The sequence below is a fragment of the Alexandromys fortis genome, unplaced genomic scaffold (genome assembly GCF_014885135.2).
Source record: "Alexandromys fortis isolate MF-2015 unplaced genomic scaffold, M_Fortis_MF-2015_v1.1 scaffold_177, whole genome shotgun sequence".
NCBI classification, from domain to species: Eukaryota; Metazoa; Chordata; class Mammalia; order Rodentia; family Cricetidae; genus Alexandromys; species Alexandromys fortis.
The window spans coordinates 503,688-529,973 of NW_026068056.1; the positions used below are offsets into that span (position 1 = coordinate 503,688).

The window sequence follows — 26,286 nt, forward strand, 5'->3', positions numbered from 1 at the left end:
ACTGCTCCTCTTGGGGGAGCTTTGAGGTCAGGTGTATCTAGCCAGGTGTCTCTTGAGAGAACTTTGAGGTCAGGTGTATCTAGCCAGGTATCAGGAAGTCTAGCTTCCTGCTCATCTTTGTCACTAACAGAGTTCTGGAGCCAAAGGCTCCTGTCACCTGTAAAATGATAAAAGAATAGGGGGTAATCCTTAGGGAGCCTCTTAGTGGATGGCTCTGATACTTTATGACTATTCTGTGAATGGCCAGTGGTATGTGATTGGAAACAGTAGCAGGGCGGGGGTGAGATGGGGGACAAAAAACCTTGAAGCACCTCAGGTCATATTGGTATATGACTTCCACACTTAGCCACCCTGCCCTTCTAGATTCATTATTCATCATAGACAGCATCGAAATCTTCCTAAATGAGCATTAATTTGTATTAAATTTAAAAATACTACAAATCCATTCCCCCTGACCTTTTGGAGTGACTATGTATCCATGTTGGGTTCCTACTTAGCTTTCACTGTCAACTGGCATAGCCTAGAGCCACCGGAGAAAGGAGTCTCTCTTGACGGGCTGCCCAGATGTAGGAGGAGCGCCCACTTGTTCTTCCCAGCTGCCCAGTTAGCTTAGCCCCAAAATAACCACACAGAAACTGTATTAATTAAATCATTGCTTGGACCATTAGCTCTAGCTTCTTATTGGCTAATTCTAACATCTTAATTTAACCCATTTTTATTAATCTGTGTATCACCACGAGGTCATGGCCTACCAGCAAAGTTCCGGCACGTCCATTTCTAGCGGCTGATCCATGGCATCTCCTGACTCCACCCTTCTCTATCCCAGCATTTAGTTTAGTGTTTCCTGTCTACATAAGTTCTACTCTATCAGGCCAAGACAGTTTCTTTATTCATTAACTAATAAAAACAACCTAGACAGAAGAACCTCCCACACCACCCAGATCAGTCTGGTGTGTCAGCATGTCTATAGGAATTGCCTTGATGGTTAATTAATAATATCAGTGGGCCCAGCTGTGGGCAGCACCATTCCCTAGGTGTGTGGTCCCGGGCTGTATAAGAAGGCTAAGTAAGTATGAGACTGTGAGCAAGCCAGAGAGGGAGCTAGCTAGCAGCCTTCCTTCATAGCTGCTGCTTGAATTCCTGCCCTGACTTTCTCCAGTGATGGACCATGACCTGGAAGTCTAAGCTAAATAAACCCTTTGTTTCCTGAGTTGCCTTTGGCCATGGTGTTAACCATAGCAACAGAATGAAGCTAGAACACTATGTATCATTTTAGCACCTGCAAGTATGGGAGTCGGCTGTGTTCTCCTTAAGCATGTTCACAGCGCTGTGTGACGTCATCGTCATCTATGAATAGAATGGTTCACCATCCACAGTGACAACTCTGTGGACATTGAACAGTGTGTGTGTGTGTGTGTGTGTGTGTGTGTGTGTGTGTGTGTGTGTGTGCATGCATGGGTGCACGTGACTGTGGCACGCACATGGAGGCCAAAAACGGGTATCTGGTATCCTCCTCTGTTACTCTCTCTGCCTACTCCTTTGAGATGGTTCTTCCTTTACCTGGGGTCCTTGTTTTTCAGTTTGGCTGGAAACCAGCAAGCACCAAACCATCTTCCTGCCTCTGCCTCCTGCAGGTTCATAGAGTGACAGGCCTGTGTGAGATGCCCTGCTTGTTTTGCAGATAGTGATGCTGAACTCCGGTTCTAATGATTGCCTGGCGAGTATTCTTAGCCACTGAACCATGCCTCCAGCCCTTCAGTTGTGTTTTCCTTTTCCATAAGTAAGCTCACTCCCTGGGCTTCATGTAAGCAGAATAAGGCAGCAGTTACCTTTCTGTGACTTAGTGCTATTAGCATAACGTACTCTCTGGTTTTCCCTCCCTCCATCTCTTCCTTGTTCATTCCTTCCCCCACAGCCACCCCCTGCCTCCCTCCTTCTTACACACCCCCCTTCACCTCCCTTCCTCCATCCCTTCCCTTCATTCTGTAGTGCTCCTAGAAATTGAACACAGGGCCTCACACATGCTACCTGAGCCATCTACTACTAAGTTCTATTCCCAGTCCCCACATCAAATTTTCTAAATTTATTTTTGATTAAGTTATTTTACATTTATTTTTATTTTATGTGTATGCAACTGCATGTGTATCTGTGTACCATATGCATGCCTGCAGAGGCCTGAAGAGGACATCACATCCCCTAGGACCAGAAATACAGACAGTTGGGAGCCACCATGCGGGTACTAGAAATTAAAACAGGAGCCTCTGGAAAAAGAGCCAGTGCTCTCAACCTCTGGGCCATCTCTGCATCTCTGTCCCAACCCCAATTTTAAAGGCATCTTTCCCCAGAAAAACTTTTGAAAAGAGATGGGCTGGCCGCCAGCTTCCTGAGATGCAGGCATAGCTGCCCCGAGAGTCTCTATTTGGTCTTAGCAGTGGCAGTGTCTCATAGAAGAGCCAGTGCCTCCGGCTTTGGGGACTTCATGCTTTCTGCAGAGCAGGGACCTGTCCCTGTGACCTCCATCTGTCCATCTGGAGGTTCCGGGCCTTGGCTGAGTCTCTAAGAACCCTCCAGATCATCAGCACAAGGCAATTTCCCAAATGGACTTGGCTCTGAGTGCTCCTGAGTCTATAGCAGCTCCCTGCAGTTGTTGAATGAATTATTTCTCAGCTTGTTCCCTGAGAGGCCTTAATGCAAGCCTCAGGAGAGATATGAGCATCTTCGCTTCTCTAAACTGATTCCCTCACCCTCGGTATCTTTTCAAAATTGAATTCAGCCATGCCTGGATGAGTACAGGGAAATGGTTTGGGTTCTAAGGATTCCGAATCCCCAGAGGTCGATGTCTCCAATGTCCAGTGATGTAGGAGGATTTTCAGATGACGTGTGCAGGAACTGCTCTTGTACTCTAAAACCTTATGAGGGTTCAACTTGACACAATATAGACTCCCCTGGGAAATGAGCATCAATAAAGGATTGGGTAGAGCAAGGTGTCCCGTAGGCATGTGGGAGGGGGGTCGTCTTGGGTAGAGCAGGTTGTCCTGTGGACGTGTCTGTGGGGGGGTCATCTTGGGTAGAGCAAGGTGTCCCATAGGCATGTAGGGGGGTCGTCTTGGGTAGAGCAGGTGGTCCTGCGGGCGTGTCTGTGGGAGATTGTCTTGATTATGTTCACTGATATATGTGAACCCAGGGTAAAAGTGGGTGGCACTTTCCCCGGGTTTGGATCCTGAACTGTGTAAGAGTGGACAGCTAGCTGAGCACAAGCAAGCGTGCATTCATTCTCTCTCTGCTCGTGAGCAGATGTGACCAGCTGCTCCAAGTTCCTGCCTTGACTTCTCCACAATGATGGACTGTAACAGAATTGGAAAATGAATAAACCCATTTCCCCTTAATGTTGTTTTTGTCAGGGAATTTATCACAAGAACAGACATGAAATTAGGACAGTCATCCCCATATTACCTACAATGCCTATTGTGATGTTGAATGAATTGGTGTTTTATTACATTGTTTGGAGCAATGACAAGAGAAAGCTTTGCTTGTATGCATTAAGCATACGCACAAATTATTATCAAGTGTTTTCTCTCTGTAGTTGGTTGATCTGTGGATGTGGCACCTGCCAGTGTGAAGGGCGGGGTGCATTGTCTGCTGCAAGCAACACTCTGCTGTCTAGAAAGCTGATTTAAAGGAAATTCTGAAAGTCATTTTGCTCTCACAATGTAAGAAGTTCATATTAAGGAGAGAATTCAAGGGACTGTGAAGCACAAACCCACGGGGTTTTGGGGTTGGAAGGAAGGAGGCTGGCGTGGGCACCAGCAGATCCCCGACTATCAGAAAGCCACAGCCTCCAAGAGTGGCCAGTATGACCTGGTTCTTTTGAGCAGAACTGGGTTTTAGTGACTAAGCCATGGCCCATGTCATCACTGTGCCTGTGGACTCCAGGTTTGACCACTACTTACCTGGCCCCAGTTATGTGTAAAAGTGAGTAGTGACCGTGGTAATGAGCAAGCTGTGGACGATGACCTCACTCGGCCCTAGTGATGTATGAGGCCACTGTGGTTTGCAGGGGTTAAAGTCGTAGCAATGTGAGCCCCATAGAGGACAACCCTTTTGGTACCTTCCAGCTGCTGGTGGTGGGTGATGCCTGGTGTCTCTTGGCATTCCACTGTTCTATGTCCCATTGAGACCTTGCTCTTCCTCCCAGGAACTCGCTGTGACTCCTCATGTCATCCTCCTTCAGTCCGCACCTGTGTCTCTGTCCATGGGAGTGTGTGTGTGTGTGTGTGTGTGTGTGTGTGTGTGTGTGTGTGTAAGAGAGAAAGAAGGAGTGTGGGGGTAAATGTGCCACAGCGCCTATGTGGAAGCCATAGGGCAACCTGGTGTGCCAATCATTACCTTCATCTTGTTTGACACGTGATCTCTTGACTATTCGTGGCTGCCTTGCCTGGAAAGCCCATCTGCAATCTTCTAGGAATTCTCCTGCCTCTGCCTCTTATCTCGACACAGGGGTGCTGGAATTGCAGGTGTATGCTACTAGATTCAGCTTCACAAAAGTTCTGAAGAGTCACACTCAGGTCCTATGCTTTCATGGCAAGTATTTCACTCACTGAGCCGTCGCTACACCCCTCTTTGTCCCTGATAGAAGCACCCCGGTCACAGGGGATGAGCACCTGTCCTAATGACCTTACTTTCACTTAATGGCCTATATAAAGACAGCTTTCGAATATGGCAATGTAAGGACCTCAGAAAATGGGTTTCACTGTTGGGGGAAAACAGTTTGATGTACAGTTCCTGGATAAACTCTGAAAAAAAAAAAAAAAAACAACTAAAACCATTTTGGTCATGACACACAGTAGAGTACCAAGGGTATCTTCTGATGTCCCAGAGTTTCGCTCTTGTGCAAAACCCACCTGCTTCACCGTGTTCTCGGGTCATGTTCTCAGTACCGTCTCATCTCCTCTTCCTCACGTCATTCAGTGACCCACTCAGTCACATCCTTGATCCAGATATTGACACACACCTTCCTCCAGTGCACTGCACACAGCAGATTGCCAGTGGGCATTCATCAAATGTGTTCATCAGTGTTCACTTGCCTGTCTTACCAGAAAATGTTTCAAATACAGATTTTAGCTTGAGGGGAAAAATCAGTAATGCTGAATAATTTTACCATAGATTCAGTGATAGTTTCCAGGTAGGTGAAAGGAGCTAGCAGTAGTTCCCTGGTCTGTAGAGAGAGCCACCAACGACTCCAATGGTAGATGCAGAGAACTTGAGTCCTTCATAAGGCAGTTGTGGCTGGCAGAGACAGGGTGACCAATGGGAGAGCTTTTCCAGCCAGCATGGTGGTGTTATAGAAATAGCCTTAGGTGTGTGTACACTTGAAGCTCTGAGCTCTCCTCCTACATTATGCTACCTTGGATCACTTCATCTGTGGCTCTGATACTCAGTTTCTTCAGCCAGGAAAGGCTGCTCCTATGACAAACCTTGGTGGTTTGGCTAGAAATGACCAGAATGGCGCCCATAGGCACATAGGTTTGAATGTTTGGTTCCAGTTGATGGAACTATTTGGGAAATATTAGGAGGTATGGCCATGTAGAAGGAGGTATGTCACTGGGGGTAGTGGGCTTTGAGGTTTCAAAAGTCCATGCCATTCCCAGGTTTACCTCTCTGCCTCAGGCTTGTGGATCAGATGTCATGCCTGTCTGCTTGCTGTCATGCGCCTGCCATGACAGTCATAACCCTGAAGCTCTAAGTCTCCAAATAAACTTCCTCTTAGATGCCTTGCCTTGGCTGTGGTGTTTTGCAACAGCCATGGAAAAATAACTAAGACAGAACTTGTCGTGAAGGTCAAGGCAAGGAATGAAGAAAGATGTTTCATAAGACCTGAAGACCTGCAGGGTACTAGGAAGTTGTGTTTGCTTTTGCTTTGTGTCTCTCCATGGCCTTTGCTATGGAAGGTGTATGCTGGAAACAACAACAACAGAAAAAATACAGTCAGCCAGCAAGAAAGACGGTGTGTGTTCTCGGGGAAAATCAGCTGCGAGTCAACAGAAAGTCCTGGCAGAGCAGCATGACAGGAGAGCAGTGAAGTAGGAAAGCAGCTGCCAACGTGAGGACAAGCATGGGCTGCAAGGACAGGACAAGGATGTGAGCAGCTTGGGAAGAAGGCAGAACATACAGCTCTGGAGGGCTTTCTCTCGACCCCTCCCTCAGACTTTTTCCTCATCATATTTTGACTGACTTCACTGGTTCCAGAAGCATCTCAGACCTCTGACACAGTCCCTAGAGTTCCAATATCCCCATGGAGATGAGACCAACAGTGGAGATAATGAAAAGGAAAAAGTTATACCCAGATGTCTTTTGCTGGGGCATAATAGTCAATCGGTCTCTTTTCCAGATATTTTCTGTCAGTTCCCAACAATGTGTCATTTTCCTCGCTAGTGCAGGCCTACAGCTGAGAATGGAAAGCTCTTCTGTCGCTTTCTTCTTGCCGAAGCTCTTGTCAGCTTGTTTTTTGCCAGTCTTTCCATTGTCATTGCTTCCAGAATTGCTTGCAGAATTGCAGTGCTGTTTGGTCGCATATTGAAGGCAGACTGAAAAGATGAGTCAACCAGGGGATGAGTTTCTGCCGTTGACCCGCGGTAGGAAAAAAGCTCTCCTTTGCATAATGAATGCAGAAGGCATTTTGCATATTTCTTTATCTGTTGCTACCCTGGATCTTTCCGTTGACCACAGTGAACTTGGACTTGTAATAAAGACCTGAGTAATGCTAGATGTCTTGAAACAGAACAGCATCTCCCTACCCACTGCCATCCAAAAGGCCAGCCTGGGCCCCATGTGCCTGGTTCAGGGATCTCAAGATCTCTAGAAGGACAATATGGTTGGCATTTAACCACTGTTTGCTTTTATATCTGCATCCGTTTTTCTGAATAATTCCTTGCCCTCTATAATGCCCTGGAAGTTGGTTCAGTGGTCCATACAGGCCAGACTCTGCAGTAGCAACCCCAGCTGTCTTCCTCGGTAGGCTCCTTTCCAGCAGCAGCAGCACAGCTCATCCCCAGCCCCGTGCAGGGCTCACTGCATCCGTTGTCATCCTTCATCTGCACATCTTATCTAGTATCTGGAAGGTTCCTGCTGTGGGAGGAAAGAAGGACAGTATAACATTGCATTCACACACTGATGGAGACAGCAGCATTGCAGCAACTCTGATGTCGTCGTTTCAGGCCCAGCAGGCAGACTGGGGTTCGCTCTCATAGGTCTCAAGGGAAGAGGGACATTTTCACACCACTTGTTTGACCAGTGGTCTACAGCCAGGCTGTCTCTGACTCCTGGATGGAAGGAGTGGCGAGAACTCTGAGGAAGGGATGCCGGACTCCGAGGATAGGGTGAAAGAGCACATTTAGTTAAGGTGTATCCGTTGTATGAGCAGGGGATGTGCCGCCATACCTTCTGATGCCCTGGAGTCTGACAACTGGAAGTCTGTAAACTTTCCTGGTGCAGGACAGGGTGAGAATGATGCCCACCATTCTCTGGGGAGGGTATCAGGGTACAGACATTCATTCTTGGACCAGCTCTCAGTAGATTGCCGTTTCATCTGCAGCAGCCAACAGAAAAGGGCGGCTACAGATGCTCATGGCTTACACAGCTCAAAACCTAGCATTAGCCTTAGAAAGTCAGAATTCTGTGCTAGCTGCTGGGCATCCCTCCACACAGGGCATCTGCCCTCAGAAGCCCCTCGGGTACAAGAGTGGGGGTGAAGCAGGATCTCACTCTACCCTAGAGAAGAAGAGGCTCTGTCCAGAGCTGGAGGGGCATGCTGACATTTCCTGAGCTGCTGTGTCCCCATCCCCTTGATTTCTCTTCACTGTTTACAGTTTAGGAAATAGTCTCCTGTCTCAAAAGATCAAGAGAGACCTCTGTAATTTGGGGGCTCCACACGTTTGGAAACTGTGCCGATTTCCTGCGCTTTCTGTTTTCAACACCAGCTGTTTCTAACTTTCCTCCTGCAATGAGCCCTGGCTGCTCACTCTCAGGAGCCAGAAAATGTCCATCAAATTGGATCGAAGGTGGAGAGTGTGCCCGGTCTTGCCTCCAGTTCCATGCTCACTGCAGGCCTAAAGTTGAGGCCCCAGAGGAGCCCTCAAATTTTCAGAGGTCTTTTGTCCTGCCAGGTCTTTCAGACCATGTCCAGTGAGCTCCGATGACCCCATGCCCCCATTAGTTCTGTGCTGTATTTAGTTTGGATGGAAATACAGACTTCCTAATTTAATCACTAACCAGGTAACCATGGAGATGACATCAAACCTCCGGCTTCCTGATAAACCTGGTGAACGGTGGAAGTGCTGCTTACAGGGTATGCAAACTGTCAGTAAGGCTTTGCCTGCAGGTCTCTGCTAAGCTGCCCTTGGCCTCTGGTGTTTGTTAGGATTCAGAGATTGGAAAGCCAGCAATCACGACCTCTGTCTCAGTGCTTGCTTTTTCTCTCCTCTCTTGCAGGTTTATCAACACTCCCACACTGGATATTATGTCCTGAGCAAAATTCCTCATGGGTAAGATGGTTCTTCCTTGTTCTCTCCCTTGGAATCTGCAGACCAAAGTGAGACAGAGGACACTGAGGCTCTGCCCAGTCCTTAGGGCAGGAACGGGGCACCATGGATTGGAAAAGCCCTGTGGCTCTTCTTTTGATAACAGGACCAAGTTAGCAGAAGTTACTTAGTCCAGCTGCTAACACCTCTGGGAAATCTCCTCCCTAGAGCAGTGATGCCCGCTCCTTGCTCTGATTCTGTGGAGCAAGATCACCCGTGTCTCCACATGGGGTGCACACGCCGGATGGAACCCAGCTCGCCTGGGCAGGCTCTTGGCTCTAGCCTCACTAATAGGAAGGAAGTCCCTTACTTCCCCACATGACATCAGAAACAAAGCTTCATATTGGTGCATAGGCTACTGTGGCCATAGCTCCAGAAGTGCCTTGGGAAAGGAACCAAAGAAATGAGTCACAGGGAGAAAGAACTGGCTCTGCCCAGCAGTTCAAGAGCGGTGTGTGTTTGTGGTTCATGCTCTTCACTGACATGACTGTTCCCAGAAGCAAGTTCTCGGTGCTTCTGATCGGATCACCCATCCTTGTGCTGTTTCATGGCCTTGAATTGTGTTGCTAAGCCTACCTGGGCTCCCCAAGTAGGTGATCCAGGGACATAGCTCGCCTGGCAGAGCACTTGCCTAGCTTGAATTAACCCCTGGGTCTGGCTCCAGCACTGTATACATCTGGCATGGTGACACAAACCTGCATTCCAAACACTTGAGACACAGAGGCAAGATGATCAGAAGCTCAAGGTCATCTGTGCTATGCAGAGTTTTGCAGTCAGCCTATGCTACAGGAGACCCTATCTAAAAAAAAAAAAAAGTACAGGGTTAGAGTCCAAGGGCACAGACGAAAGGGAAACCATGAGCAGGACTGTTGACAGATTTTTCAGCTCCAGGAAGGCACATTTCATTCTATATTGGCAATATAATTATATTACCTAGCCATTGCGTCCCACAGATTAGGACACCAGTCAAGTTTGGTGAAGCCGTTGGCCCAGATTAAGAGTCAGCAGCAGTGCTGACCTTGGAAAGCCCATAGATGTGACTGTGTTGTTTGCATACTTACCCTTTCTGTCTCTTCCCTACCGGCTGCTCCCTCTGCCCACTCCCATCCCCGAGTCGCCATCATTTGTTTTTGGGCATCTTGGTCCTGGGCTACCATTGCCTCCTACATTCTGTTCTGTGCTCTCTTTCTCCCCTGACGATGCTCTGAGAAGGATAGGTACCCAGGGCTTACCCTGGAAGAGAGAACTGTGGTGCTGGCCTCATCCTGCAGCTTCTACAGATGCTGAGGTTGAGACACAACATTTTCCTGACAAACGTCAAGAAACAGCAGCAGGTGCTGCTGAACCATGTCGCTCCAGAAGAGAGCTTTAGCCACAGCATGGATATTTAGACTGCTGTCTGTTCTCTGCTACACTTAGGCAGAATGCGGGCATGTTCTTCGAAAATAAACATGGTGGACTTAGCTTCATTTGGACTTCAGGCAAAGAGTTGCCTGCACAGAGACAAAGGACAAATGTGTTGGAATGGGGCTGTTGGTTTATTCGTGGTATTAAACCAAAGAAACTGAGCATGACTGAACATAGTAAACAGAAAGTATCCATGGCAAGGGAAGATGTGGAGAGATGGCTTCGTGGCTAAGAGCGCCCGCTCCTCTTCCAGAGGACAGGAATTCAGTTCCTGGCATGAACATCGGGCCACTCACAACTGCCTGTATCTCCAGCTGCAGAGCACCAAACTTCCTATTCAAGCTTCTGTGTGTACCTGCACTCACAGAGACACACATACATAACACATAATTTCAAACAATAAACTCAACCTATAAAAAGCGAAGTATTTGCATATCAGAGAACCTCAGAAGCTGCTCTAGGAATGGGAGTCATCCTACCCAGCTTAAAGCAGACGACATCCTCAAAGGCCGTGGCCCTCAAGGACGGAGTGATGGCTTGAGACTCATCCCCCATCCTGGGAGCAATGAGTGTGTGGAACTTGCTGGATCTTTCATTCTGCCTTACATAAATTCATAAAGCTCCACACACAGCTTACACCTGACATATTAAGATTTTACTGCATCTGGGAGGACTCGGGAGAAATGGATTCCAAGAATTTTGTCTGAGTGTTAGGTAAAGCAGCTGGCAAATCTGGGGGCAGTGGAAAAGGCTGGGCTCTGGGCTTAGCCACTATTCCATCATTCACTTCCTATGAGAGCCCAACTCCAGTGAGTAACTATGTGTGTGTGTGTGTGTGTGTGTGTGTGTGTGTGTGTGTGTGTGTGTACGTACGTTGTGGTGCATGTATCTGAGAGAGTGCATGTGCACACGTGTGAGCATGTATGTGGAAGCCAGAAGTTAATTTTAGCCACTGTTCACCTTGGGGCTTTTTTCTTAAGACAGAGTCTCTCAGTGTCTTACCAAGCCAGCAATGAGCCCTAGAGATCTGCCTGTCCCCGCTCGGCCCCAACACTGATACTGCAGTTCTGCACCACCGTGCCCAGGGTTTTTTTTTTACAGGGTTCTAGGGATCCCGCTAGATCTCAGGCTTACAAAGCAAGCACTTGCACAAGCCTCTCGCCAGACTCTGCTTCAGATATTTCTTATATAAAATAATTGTAATACTCACCATCATGTCCTGATTGTGTTTGTGGATCTTGGCCCCTGCACCTTAAGTGTTAAGCGTTTAGCTTTAGGCATTCTTATCGGTAAATGACATGAGAGCCCAGAGAGGTTGAGTCACCGGCCCAGCACCCCACAGCTGGAATCCCAGTGCAGGGCTGGCTGGCTTCCTCCAAGCCCATGTCCCTAATGTCACCACTTTGGAGGAATTCAAAGACAGGTCTGATGTAAGCTTGCAGAGTACAAGCATTAGAGCTGTATACATCAGATCTTTAGTGAGGCTGGGTTTGGTTAGCTCCTGTGGATTCACACAGAATGGACAGATTGTTCGTCCATAGCCTCTGCTGGATGCTGAAGCCAGCATCCCACCTTGCCTTCACTTTAGCCCACTCTGGGTCCACTGAGGGGCATCCTTGCATCTTCCCAAACCTCCTCTGTTTTTTTGTTCTAAGATCACTGATGGGAAATTCATGCACTAGCCAGTCTCCAGTGCTGTCCAAGTCACATCTGAACTGGGCTCGCTTTCAGCCTATACCTTTTGCAGCCTCAACCTTCAAAAGATTCCTTTCCCCTCCAGCAGGTGGCAGGGTCTTATGGCTTATGCTCCAACTGGGTTCTAATAGAAGATAAGAACATTGACTTTATGAAAATCAAAATATCTCTGTTAAAATATTTAAATTTGCATTATTTATGTGCACAAAGGAAGAGCTGTTCTTTGTGTTTGGTGGGAGTAGTAAAAACTTATTTTTGATGTGTATGAATGTTTGCTTGTGTCTGTGTATGCATATCATACATGCGCTTAGTGCTTGCTGGTCAGAAGGCTTTAGATCTCCGGAAACTGGAGTTATAGATGGTTGTGAGTCCCCACGTGGATGCTAGCAACCAAATTTGGGTCCTCTGCAAAAATAGCCAGTGCTCTTAGCCACTGAGTCATCTCTCCAGTCCATGGGTTTGGGGTGTTTTGTTTTGTATGATAGGGTTGACCTTGAGCTTGCCAGGCAGATGAGGGAGGCCTTTTTAACACCCCATCTCTCCCTACCCTCCAAGTACTGGAGTGACAGGGGTGCACCGCTGTACTGGGTTAAGTTCCCGTTACCCACACAGATCCTTGCTTTTTCTACAGATTCCCACATTGCCTTCCAGCACTGCCCCCTAACTTAATGACAGTATCTACCATCTATAACCAGCATTTTCAACCAGCCGCAGAAGGGTCAAGCTAATGTTTCAGTACCCTCTAGCTCTTGGTGTCTTTCCTATTCTACAAAGGCCAGGGAGATCGGGGTGCCTCTCTGTCTCTGCCTGTTGCACATCCTGTCCCATGTGGTTAGCTCATGTGCTTTGGCCTCTGTTGCTGATCCAAGCAGAACTCAATTCACAATGAAGCCAAAGCTACAGTGAGGGTTCCAGACAGCTCAGTCTGAATCTATCCAGTGTCCTATTGCCTGTGGGTAGCTCTATTTGACTCACCCCTACCAAGTTTTTAAGCCATTCTTGAGGGACATGTGGACTTTTATCCATTGTTTACTTAAGTAGAAATAAAGATGGTCATTTTTAACATGCGGTATTTCAATAGCAATTTTCATGTCAGAATTTCCATTAAGTAAGGCAACTTTCCACAGTGGATGTTAGCCACACAATGCTAGAAATATAGCTCAGTGGTCAAGAGCATGCCCTGCTCTTCCAAAGGACCTGACTTAGGTTCTCAGTGCCCACACTGGGAGGTTCATAACCTTCAGTAGCCCCAGTTCCAAGGGATATGATGCCCTCTTCTGGCATCCACAAGAAAAAATATTCACATGGACACATAATAAAAATAAATCATTTTTAGAATTTTAGCAATGTTTTCAAATAAACTTTGGTACAATTTATCTCTTCAATATTTTTCTGTCATAATTCTTTTCTTGAATTTGTCCTGTCTTTGGACTCAATCCTTTAAAAACGTGTGTGTGTGTGTGTGTGTATGTGTGTGTGTGTGTAAGAGAGATGGAGAGAGAGAGAGATTAGGGTTATCTTGAAAGTCCACAAAGTAATGAAAGATCAATGCTTCCTATAACAAATAAATTTAATAAAATTGGGTAGTCACTCCATCAGGAAGCGCTGGCACTTTTGGGGTCTGAAAACTCAGAATAGTGATAGATTGGAGGCTAGCTAAGATGTGTATCAAAGACATTACTTAGATGACAGGCCATCTTCTGTGCAGAACAGTGTCCTAGCTCTGATCAAGCACAAAAACTATATTGCTTTAGAATTGGGCTTGGCTTTGTAAAGCCACAGTGTATTTGAGAAGATGCAGAACTGAGTCATGGTTCCTTCTGCCTAGATCTTCTCACTCCCCTGGTAGACTGGAGTGTGCAAGGATTTTGTTTATTTAGGAAGTGGGTGACCCAAGAGACAACCTAGCAGCGCATGCAGGCACCCCCAACTTCAGCTTTTCAGTGACAAGAATTTTAAGGTCAACCCTCACCCCAGTGGCTGTCTAGCTCTGCTTTCCTTCCATGGGTTTTGGTTTCCATATTTAAGAGGGGCAGGGTAACTGACCATGCTTAGCCTCTGCAGAACGAAGGACGGAAAATGCAGTATGGGTTAGAAAATATTTATTTAAGTGCTATGTTATTATTAACACTGCATTAAGCAACAGGACTCAGATAGCGGCATTATTTTCGTTTGGCTTTTTAATTTTAATCTTTGATACAGGGTCTTACTTTGTAGCCCAGGCTGTCCTTGAACTCATGATCCTCCTGCCTCAGCTTCCCAACTGCTATAAGTGAGGGCTACCACATTCAAGCTATGCTGCTGTGAATTTGGGTGAGCACACATGATAAAGCAACTCTGAGTATGATCTTGATTCTGAAAGGTAAATCTGCCTTCCAAAATCTAGGAAGGAAGAGAGCGCTCTGGGCAATTCAAGTCTGCATTGAGCTGAGCCTGGTGGCTCAGTTGGTTTTCTTTTCGTTTTTTCCTACTAGATAAGACATGAAGAGCTGTTTGAGGCCTAGTAAAGCCATCGTCAAACATGGCCCCTGCAGTGAGTCCATGCTGGCTAGAATGTGAGCGCATACCCAGGGCGCATGGGTAGCAGCAGAGCTGGGTAAACTTTAGGATGTGCTTGGAGAATGAGTGATTTAAAGCCTCAACCAAGTGTGGTGGCTCCGCATGGTAAACACACTCAAGACATGTTGAGCATGAGAGAGATGTTATGAGCTCTCAGCAAGACTTATCACTCGGACCTAGAGTAGATGAAGGAACGTGAGGACAAGAGGCTTACATTCAGGTAGTGTGGACTTCTGCAGACACGGGCCATGGGAGAGATTCAGTGGGTAGGGAGGTCAAATGGATATCCCTATGGGTGGGCGGCTGGTATTCTCTTGGAAAATGAAGGCAGATGTTGAATCTTTGTGTCCCATAGCCTTTTAAATAATGTTTGGTGACTTGTTCCCATTATGAATTTAGCCTGGTGCATAGAAAAATCAAGGCTCACAAGTTCAGGGAGGAGTGTGGGAAATCTCAGCATCCGGAGCTGCTCCTCTGAAGCTGAGCCTGCTTCCTTTCTGAAGATGTCATACTACCGTATGCTGGTCTCCAGGACCCATCTGGTCACACATACAGACATAGAGCAAAGTGAGCAGCTGTCACAACTGTCAGAAGCTGCATCACTAGATTGCCCCTACCCCTTTGAGAAATATTGTCATGGAAGCAAACTGGTTAGATATTCTGAGAAAGGCATGCATTGGAGAAGGAGGGGTCCTACGGGGATTTCCAAAACCACAGACAGCTTACCGCACTCTGTGAGCCCTGGACTGGGAGTCACTGCTTCCCCTTCCTCGCCTCCCTGCGTGTCTTTTCTCCGTGTAGCCATCTGTAGCCAGCCATCCCACCTGGGTTAAAACAGAAAGTGGCTGTTTCTCTGGATACAATCACTCCACCCAGAACAATATGGTTATGAGATCATCTTAATTGTCTACTCTAATGTATAGAAAGCCCTGTATATGGCCCCTATATTCTAAAGGCAGCCCAATCCACTTAAACAACTTCCTGATGGCTTCCAGGTCTGCCTACTCTAGCCTATCCCTCGGGCTCCACCTAGTGGGATGCAGTGTTAACATAAACCTACATTTCGGATTCTTGCCCTTGGGAATCTGTGTTGTTATAAGTCAGTGTATCTAACACCGTCTTTTTTTCCCCTCCTCTGGGCTATTGATGCCTTTCTTGTGTGAGGAATCACATAGTAGGTTTTAAGTTGTGAAGATTAAAGGCATGTATATGTTAGTCTCCTGGGACAGAGCTGTGTGTGCGTGTCCCCAAGGGCATCTGCTCACCGACCTGTATGCAGATCAGTATGCTCTGCATCAGGCTGATGCTCCTGCATGTCCAAGTCTGGAAAATGAATGCTGTGGTCTCAGCAATATAACTGAGTGCCTAGCAAGTGCTGGGTGCATGGTGGACCGGTGCAAGCTACAGGCTGCAGCTTGCTCTCTGGTGCATTTCATATTGTTTTGGTCACCTTCCTTTCTTCTCAGTGCTTTAGACTATTCTCTCTCTCTCTCTCTCTCTCTCTCTCTCTCTCTCTCTCTCTGTGTGTGTGTGTGTGTGTCCAATAGCATCCACATTTCAGCATTGGCTTAGAAGAAACATGAAGAGCAGCTTTGACCAAAATGGAGACACCAAAGGTCGGTGGGAGGAGAGCACACACAGACTCTGTGCGTCCAGTGATGGACTGGCTTCAGTACAATTTCCCTACAACACAGTTCACTCTCTGAATACACTTTTCAGAGTTGGCCCAATAGACGAGTCACCCACAGCCAAGATGCAGAACATTTGCGTACCCCAAAGTGTCAACACCCTTCCCACCCCTCTGGTTGCTTCTGGAAACCATGTTATCTGCCTTTCTCTCTCTGTCTCTCTCCCTCTGCCTGTCTCTCTGTCTCTCTGTCTCTGTCTCTCTGTCTCTGCCTCTCTGTCTCTCTGTCTCTCTCTCTCTCTCTTTCATGTTGCTGCTTATTGGAGCAGAGTTTCAATCTGTATCCCAGACTATCCTGGAAATTGCTTTATAGTTCAGCCTGGCCTCACATTCACAGTGATCCTCCTGCCTCAGCCTCCTAGGTGCTAGGATTACAGTCATGAGCTTCCATATCTGGCTCCCTCTGCCTCTCTAGAAATTGTACACATGGGGTTGTACCATATGCCATATGTAGTTGGCTCCTTCCCTGGAGGAGATTAGCATTCTTTGAGATTGATGTTATAGCAGGTACCAGTGACCCGTTGTGTGTATCTAACAGTTTGCATTCCAACAACATATGTCTGATTGACATCTAAGTTGTTTCCCATTGAGGGCTGTTATGAGTAAATCTTCTGTGAGTGTTTGCATGTGGACATATGTCTTCCTTTCTCTTGGGTAAATACCTGGAAGTAGACCAGCTGGGCTGTATAATTAATATGTGGTTAATTTGATTTAAAAATATCCTAAGTGTTATTCAAAGCAGCTGTGTCACTTAGAGCACACACTCACACATATGCACACAGACACACATATACATACACACAGACACACACAGACATATACTCTCACACACATGCACAGATACACACACAGACACACACAGAGACACACACATACACATACACATACACAATACACACCTTTCTTTTATATGTAGTTTTTTAACCTCTTTCCCTCCACCTGGTCACTGCACAACTAGAGGAGGCTACAGTGCCCTGGAAACGGCTGTCTTCATCACCTGGAGCCTCTGGCTCTGCATCTACGGAGCTATACTCCCAACATGCCTGCATCTTCCTCCTTGGCAGGCACTAAAGGACTCATGGTGACACTGCCAGGCCTTGAGGAGCTGCTGGATGTTTCCCCCTCTTCTCTTAAATGACCTATGGGGAACACTTATAAGTGATGAAGCCAAATAAGGCGAGAGACTAGAAATGGGGCGGGATTGCCACGTAAGCTGAGTGGATCTTGAGCATCATGAATAGGCCACAGGCTCGGTGAGCATCATGAAGAGGCCACAGGCTCGGTGTGTTGGACGAATATTTAAATTTCTTGGCCAGAATGTCAAGAAAACTTTCTTTTGCGATAACCACCCTTCTCCAGTTCCCTCAAAAAAAATTTAAAGGAAGAGCAAGATGCTAGGCTGATTGCTTGGACCTGTGTTGACTGGGGCATGGGTGTGACATCCAGATCAGCCCCATGTGGATGGGCTCATGGCAAGGTGGCGAAAGTTCACCTCCAGGCATGGAGTTCTCTGCGGGGAAGAGCTTTGCTTGAGAGAGTGCTGAGGCCTTCTGGGTCTCACTAAACATTTGCATACACCATCCTGGAAATAGCACTGCGAGAAAGACATGCAGGCATCCGGGACTCCCCAGAGGCAGATGGGTGCATAGTGCCCAGCCCAGGCTGCTGGGGTGGCCAGAAGGTACTTCTGCAGCTGCCTTCATAGACAGGGCACACGGGGACACATCATGATTCACCCACCTGGTTCCAAGAGTTTCGAGACAAGGGCAGAGACCCAGTGGCACAGAATTGAGGAGATGGCAGGATAGCTCCCTGGCTCCCTGAGACTCTGGACTCTCTCAGCAGTGAAGACTTGTGGGATTTCGGAAATTCAAGAAGCACCATGGCCAGAGCACACAGATTATCAAGTGCTACCAGGAAGCAATGCTTCCAGGAGTTCAGATTAGCATTTCACCCCACCCAGCCAGCGATGCCTGTCCTTTTCACTGCCACGAAGTAAGGAGGTTCCAGCTCCACCAGGAAAGTGGCAGGACCTGAACTCTTTGGAGTTAATCTTTGCTGTAAACAGAAATTGAGACAGCCAAGTTTGTAATAACGAATGAGAAGGTCAGGGTTTTATATATCTCTGTGCATCCTGATTCTTATCCACCACTCTATGACCCAAAGGCAAATTCCTGCAGACCTTTCGAAGTGCTGGGAGACCCACTCAGGGCATTGCTAGTGGGAAATCTTATAAGTTTTTAGGTACCTGCACTATGCTGCGTACTCACACTGTGCCCAGTGCCAGCTCTACACTAAGTACCAGTACTCCACGAAGTGCCAGTACTACACTAGGTATTGTACTAAGTTCTAGCACTACACTAGGTATAAATAGTGCACTAAATACAAGTACTAGCAATGCGCTCAGGGGAGGCTGTGCAGTCATGTGTTCCAAAGTGGAATTATGGAAGGAATAGAGACCTCTGTTTAAATATATAGACGTGAGACAAGCCTTCTCTCTCATTCTATCTGACGGAGGCCCAGGCTCACAGAGGAGCTGTCCAGGGGCCTGAGCCCCCTATTCTCCCTCACTTTCCAAAAGAACAAGTCCTGGCATGGCAACAATATGTTACAGCATGCTAAGTGAGCCTGGTCACGTGATGTGGGTGGAACAAGGAACTTCAGAATTATGTGCACACAACCCATCTGCCTCCACCAGTGGCAGAACACACACACCTGTCTGCTGACTGCCTAGAACCTTGTTCATTGCACAGTGCCCTGTGAGGAACCGTCCCACCTCTAGCAGCAGAAAGTTTCTCAGAGAGGCGAAGCCATCAGCCCAGAGCTGCAAACCTGTTGCAGTTAGGGCCTCACTGCTCCAGCCTTGTGTGGCAGATTCCCTCATGACCCAATCTGACAGGACACTCTGTTGCTGGACACACTGACCAGATGGGTCCTCTGAGACAACAGATCCAGGAGGAATAGGACCATGAGAGGGACCTGCTATGCAAGAGAAAGAGAATGCAGAGCTCTGGGCCTCACCTGCAGCAGGGAGTGGATTTCTGGGGAGGGGGTGGCTGCAGGCCAAGCAGACAGGAAGCTGCAACTAGCCTGTTAGTTTTGCCCAGTGCTAGCTCCCTAGAGAGAACCCGGCTTGGCAGGCTTTAGCTGATCCAGGAGTACAGGACAGACAAGGATGGGGTGCTTAGGCCGCCTGTGATGTCTCTTGTGGATTGGTCGAGCATTCTAGCAAAATGAGCACCAGACAGCTCAGACAGGGCTTTCTCTGCACTGGAGGTCAACTCTTGTTCACCTGAAAGTGTATGAAAGAGAGGGGCCTGGAACATGGCTTCCTTCCCTCCTGACCCTCCTCACCCTTCTCAGCTCTCTCCCTCCTTGCTTCCCTTGCCAAGCTCTTCTGAGACATCTTTCCCATACCCTTAATTTACAAACCGAAATTACACAGCTCGACAGTCCGTGGGGTATTTGATGAGCTTTGCAATCATTACCTCACTTTGCTTTAGAACATTTCATCTCCACCAAAATGTTTCACAGTGCAACCAGCCCCCAGCCCCACCCTGACCTGTCTCATTTCTTCCTTTAAGAGGGTAGATGGGGCTGGACTGATCTGGGGGCACAGCAACCAGTGAAGCAGCCTCTCTTGCCATGTGACCTTGCCATGTAACCTTGCCATCAATGTGTGCAGGAGGTACATGGAGTCCTGCAGGAGCAGTCTAGCCCAGCTGCCTCCATCACACTTCAATGATCAGAGTCCAGATACTGCACAGGGTGGGGGTAGAGATGGGAGAAGGAATGGGGGCAGGGATGGGGACACTAGCATTGCTTAACTGCCAGCCACCTTGGAAGTACCGATGGCGTGGGACCCCCGACCCAGGAGCTTAAATGAATGACTTCCAGTGTATGAGAAAGGCAACAAGACTACCTAGGCACTGAGTAGCTTTCAACTATTATGAATACTTTTCTTGATCCCCTCAGGAACTAAAGGTTGATAATCTGACCCTTGCTGACCTACTATGCATTTGTAATCAATGTGCACCTAATATGGATAGCTCTTACCTAGGTCTAAACATGTATTCTTTTGTGTCTCCTACTGTGGTAAACATATGAGAAAACTCACAATATCTGATATTGAAAATGGTAGGGTTTTTTGTGATTTAGTCATGAAAATTTAGAGCCAGGAAAAAAAGCAAATTTTATCTTTTCTTTCTCCCAAATGCCATTGCTGTTAGAGAAGCTTTCAGTCCCTCAGAATAGCTCTGGAAGATAAATGAGCAAACTTGACTGGGCACCAATTCACTCTTCAGAATCCAGTATGATTTATGCCCTGTTTTGTTTATTGCTCAAATAAGCAAAATCAGAATGGATCTTGTGATTATTTTGAGCTATGTGAAGTTCAGATCATTTTATTCTTCCTTAATCATTTTTTCACCAATCCATCTCTACCCAGAGATGATTCATCACGGAGTCCAATGCACATTCTTTAGAATAAATGAGTAAAGAAAGATAAAGGAGGAGGGATAGGGGAGGGCACTAGGCAGCCCCCAAATTCATAAGCAAGTTCCTTTGTGTCCTTCCCCTCCTACATACACACTAAAAATTTTAGAATAACCCAGTACAAGGTAGGGACCACAGGCTGGGATGGCAGTCATGCCCAACATTTGAACACTGGGATACAATGCCGTCATTGCCATCTAAAGTTCATGCTCAAAAATCACATAATCAAGTTGCAAAACACAATATAAATGAATATGCAAGTAAGTTCATGAGTTCTGTGTCGGTCTGATTCGTAGCTATGCTTGCCTGCATGTGGCCCATAGGCCACAGGTTGGATATGCATGTGACCCCTTGGGTCACATCAGAGGTTACTGCTGTGGTCTTCTATGTGACAAAGGGACCTGAGCCCTCTCATTTGTTTGAATCAGAGTCTCACACTGAACCCAGAGCTCACTGGCTAGCCAACAAGCCCAGAGATCTTCTTGTTTCTTCCTTCCCGGTGTTGGGGTCACAGGCATGTGCCTCCATACCCAACTTTCACAGAGATGCTGGGGATCTGGACTCTGTCCTCATGCTTCTGCAGCAGGCACTTTACCAACTGAACTCTATCCCCCAGCCCGTTTATCATGGGCGGGGTTATAAAGATGTGTGGGTAAGAATCCAGCCAGGCTCAGATGTGGACAGTGCTGGTCAGATGAGGTGCCTCAATTCATTGTCAATTCAGGTACCCTGGAGGGTTAGGAACGTGGAGAAGACAGAAGGGGGGCCGTGAGAGTGAGTGTTGTTCTGGAAACAAGCCAAATCTGAGAGCTTGAGTTTGTCATCTTCAAAAAAGGAGGCCATTCTGAAGAGACTGCAGATGTGGAACTGTAGAATGAGCTGCGGGCAGGCCTGTTTTTCATCCCACTCAGCTCCTGCATGGCTAGCTTTACACCCAAAATAACAACACACAAATTGTAATCTTTTCAACACTGCCTGGCCCATTAGCTCTAGCCTCTTACTGGCTAACTCTCATATCGTGCTTTAACCCATATTTAGTAATATGTGTAGCACCACGAGGTGGTGACTTACCAGGAAGATTCTAGCCTACGTTCACCTTGGGTCGGAGCTTCATGGCATATGCCCCAGAGAGGAGAGGCATGGCGAGTGCCTCACTTCCTCCCAGCATTCTGTTCTGTGTACTCCACCCACCTAAGGTCTGCCCTATCAAAATGGGCCAAGTCAGTTTCTTTATTAACCAATGAAAGTAACTCCTCCATCATGGGACCTTCAAAAACAGGTAGAACCAGGAGCTGAGAAGATATTAGTTGCCAGAGCAGGAACGTGAGAGCAAAGTGAGCAAGCAGCGAAATCCCTGTGATGTTGGCACCGTGATGTGAGGCAGAAGGCGAGCCCCAGAGTCAGCCACAGGATTCAGTGGGAGGTTCACAAACTGATGATGATAAATGCAAAGGCCTAGATGGGATAGCAATAATATGGGTGCATTATTGTCCACTCTTGTGAGCACTCAGGATGATTTAAAGCACAGCAATAATAAAAGTTTCCCAGAAGGAAAGTACAAAGGAAAATAGTCCTGGCCCCAAAAAGATGCTGTCCAGATGTTGAGGGACTAGTGTGTCTTGAGAAGGTGTGGTAGCCTAAAAACCCAGTGGGGTCCTCAGTCTGCTGAGGGTGAGAAAGCAGAGGGTTCAGGAATGTCGCCTGTAGAGAAAAAAGTAGGACCAGCGACTGAGGAGGAAAAGTCTCCAGGCCACCGCATATTGTCTCGACTGCAAAGGGACAGAGGTAAGAAGCAGGACTGGGCAGGGGAATCTCAGATGCAGGTGGATCTGACCTTGTGGAGGAGTCCTGCTTGGGTGCAGTGCCCAACCCTCAGCACACACAAAGGAATGGAAAGTTCTTCCTGAAGGTGAGCACAGGGCCATCTGCTTGCCCCACACAGAGGAGACAAACAGAGATGAAGGAGTGGGATGAAATGGAGAATCCAGAATGCTATGACAATGGTCAGTTACTAGCTGAGTCTCTCTCTCTCTCTCTCTCTCTCTCTCTCTCTCTCTCTCTCTCTCACACACACACACACACACACACACACACACACAGAGCGCGGATCCATGTAGCTCTCCTGTGGTTCTCTGTGGTCCATGTGTGAATGTGTAAGGCATGTTCAATGGAAACGTTGTGTTTGCAAGACTGGACAGAACTGTATAAGAACCACCATCAGGCAGGGGGCTGAACAGATGAGGAAAAACTGCAGAATATTTACTGAGCAAGGAAGGACACACAGTGGCGGGACACTAGGAGAGTCACCCTAACGCCTTCTTTTAACTAGAAAGCAAAGCAACTTGATGTCGTGGGATCCAAGTGTGAAAATCAAGATATTTACTTCACCGTACCAAGTGTAGGTGATGGGATGGCAACCCTAAGCCTGGTTTCTTGTCACCTGCACTCTTAGGGGTCACTGATTTGCTTTCACTGCTGAGTCCCAGAGAACAAATTTGTCTTTATGTCTGATAAGTGATTGGCCGTTTTAAACACCTTTCATATAAATAGTCATTACAATAACACTTTATCAGTACTCAACCCACTGGTCCAACTAATTAAATGAGAAGCTAAGGACACACACACGCATTGTAATGTGTGGCCAAATTAATTACCTGTCATTTTATCAAGGATTACGCTGGCATCTCTGGAACATGGCTGCGGGAGCTCTGTGCTGCCCCTCTCCATGTGTGGTACATTGCTGAACGATATCCACAGGCGAGCATTAATATTCCTGATTCACACGCGAGGAAAAGGTACTTAGGCTAAGTTACTCTATTGGTTCAAACTCTGTGCTGTTAGTGATGGAATGCCACCACTTCCTGGCTTCCCCTCTCTGAGGACACCCTGGGTGGATGGCTGCAACCCCAAAAGGTGGCTCTTTAGGGGAATCATGGAGTCACTGGGTTGCGTTAAGAGTATGAGATGTTAAGAGAAGAGCCTCCCACAAACATATGAACACCTGATTTTCAATAAAGGAGCTAAAAGTATGCAATGGAAAAAAGAGAGCATCTTCAACAAATTGTGCTGGCAAAACTGGATGTCAATCTGTAGAAGAATGAAAATAGACCCATATCTATCACCATGCACAAAACTCATGTCCAAGTGGGTGAAAGACCTCAATATCAGTCCAAACACGCTGAACCTGATTGAAGAGAAAGTGGGAAGTACTCTACAACACGTGGGCACAGGAGACCACTTCCTACGTATAACCCCAGCAGTACAGACAGTAAGGGCCTCATTGAATAAATGGGACCTCCTGAGACTGAGAAGCTTCTGTAAAGCAAAGGACACTGTTGCTAAGACAGAAAGGCAACCCACTGACTGGGAGAAGATCTTCACCAACCCCACAACTGACAAAGGTCTGATCTCCAAAATATTTAAAGAACTCAAGAAACTAGACCGTAAAAGGCTAATCAACCCAATTATAAAATGGGGCACTGAGTTGAACAGAGATCTCTCAACAGAAGAAGTTCAAATGGCCAAAAGACACCTAAGGTCATGCTCAACTTCCTTAGCGATCAGGGAAATGCAAATCAAGACAACTTTAAGATACCATCTTACACCTGTCAGAATGGCTAAAATCAAAAATACCAATGATAGCCTATGCTGGAGAGGTTGTGGAGAAAGGGGTACACTTATCCATTGCTGGTGGGAATGCAAACTTGTACAACCACTCTGGAAAGCAGTGTGGCGGTTTCTCAGAAAATTTGGGATCAACCTACCCATGGACCCAGCAATACCACTCTTGGGAATATACCCAAGAGGGGCCTTATCATGCAACAAAAATATATGCTCTACTATGTTCATAGCAGCATTGTTTGTAATAGCCAGAACCTGGAAACAACCTAGATGCCCTTCAATTGAAGAATGGATGAAGAAAGTATGGAATATATACATATTAGAGTACTACTCAGCAGTAAAAAACAAGAACTTCTTGAAGTTTGCAGGCAAATGGATGGAAATAGAAAACACCATCCTGAGTGAGGTAAGCCAGACCCAAAAAGAGGAACATAGGATGTTCTCACTCATATTTGGTTTCTAGCCATAAATAAAGGACATTGAACCTATAATTCGGGTTCTTAGAGAAGCTAAATAAGAAGGAGAACCCAAAGAAAATCATATAGGCATCCTCCTGAATATTAAACTTCATCAGGCGATGAAAGGAGACAGAGACAGAGACCCACATTGGAGCACCGGACTGAAATCTCAAGGTCCAAATCAGGAGCAGAAGGAGAGAGAGCGCAAGCAAGGAACTCAGGACCGCGAGGGGTGCACCCATACACTGAGACAATGGGGATGTTCTATCAGGAACTCACCAAGGCCAGCTGGCCTGGGTCTGAAAAAGCCTGGGTCAAAACTGGTCTCGCTGAACAAAGCGGACAAGGAGGACTACTGAGACCTCAAGAACAATGGCAACGGGTTTTTGATTCTACTGGACCTATTGGTTTCGTGGGAGCCTAGGCAGTTTCGTGGATGCTCACCTTACTAGACCTGGATGGAGGTGGGTGGTCCTTGGACTTCCCACAGGGCAGAGAACCCTGATTGCTTTTTGGGCTGATGAGGGAGGGGGACTTGATTGGGGGAGGGGGAGGGAAAGGGGAGGCGGCAGTGGGGAAGAGACAGAAATCTTTAATAAATAAATAAATTAATTTAAAAAAAAAAAAGAGAAGAGCCTCGCTGGTTAGGAGAAAGGAGAGACCTGTATCTTCAGAGTGCTTGACTTAGCACCCACTGGAGTGCTGTTGACTCGGTACTGGCCATTTCTCTTGGCTTTCGCACCATTCTTAGATGAAGGAGACCATGCCTTCACTTACTGAGGGGACACCTTTGTCTCAATTAATTTGGTTCAAAAGCATGAGCTCCAAGAAATGCCACCCTCCCTTACTCCAGACTTCCTTCCACCCATTCTGCCCAACCCCCTAGCTAGCTGACCAACTCGACTGACTTTTTTATAAATGACTTCATGCCTGTATATGTTCTTAAATCCCTGTAAGACACAGCTAACAGACTGAACCTGCTCTTCTGAAACTTCTGTCAACCATCACGAATCGCTCTCCTTGTCTATGGAAAACTTTGTTCTCTTTCACAGCCTCGCTATACTTTGCTGTCTAACGGTATTTAGAGGGGACTGGAGGACTAAACTGACAAATGATAAATACGTATGTTAGTATATTTAGATGATTTTTCGCTTTGTCCAGTACACCTCAGACTGATGATTTGTGCTCACTAGCACACCCATCACCTCACATAGCCTTCCTTACAATGGTATAAGATTCAGACCCTACTCTCTGGACTGGAGCAATGCCTTAGCAGCAAAGGCAGTGAAGAGCACCGGCTCCTCTTCAGGGGACCGAGTGTTGTTCTCAGCACCCATCTAGGAAAGGTCACTGCTGCTAGCAACTCCAACTCCAGTGGATCCAATGCCCTCCCCTGGCTTTTGCAAACACACACACACACACACACACACACACACACACAGGGGCAGGGGGAGGTCGGGGTCTGGAGTTTATTAAGAACATGTCTGTAATCTGCAATGTCCAGACCCCTCATGTAGCCTAGCTTTTCTACTTCCCTGAAGACTGTTGTCCCAGCTGCTTTCCCCCACATCTGAACCTCTTGTCACCTGTCCTCACATTCCCCTGAGGCCCGAGGGAACCTCACCTCCCCATCTCCTCCTCCTCTATTTCTTCCTGGGTTTGTTTTGTCTGTCTTTTTTTTTGAAATATTTTTTAATATAATTTTTTATTGAAAAAAAATTTTTTCCGCCTCCTCCCCGCCTCCCATTTCCCTCCCCGTCTCCCTTTTCCCCCCTCCTCCCTCTCCTCT

General features: G+C 47.0%; 1 protein-coding gene across 1 annotated transcript in view; it reads left to right on the plus strand.

Moving 5' to 3' along the window:
* Dpp6 (dipeptidyl peptidase like 6) overlaps positions 1 to 26,286 on the plus strand; it is a 434,651-nt gene that overhangs the window by 240,212 nt on the left and 168,153 nt on the right. Inside the window, exon 6 of the mRNA XM_050119955.1 lies at positions 8,488 to 8,540. Within this exon, the coding sequence (XP_049975912.1) occupies positions 8,488 to 8,540 (53 nt within the window). The remainder of the gene's footprint in view (positions 1 to 8,487; positions 8,541 to 26,286) is intronic.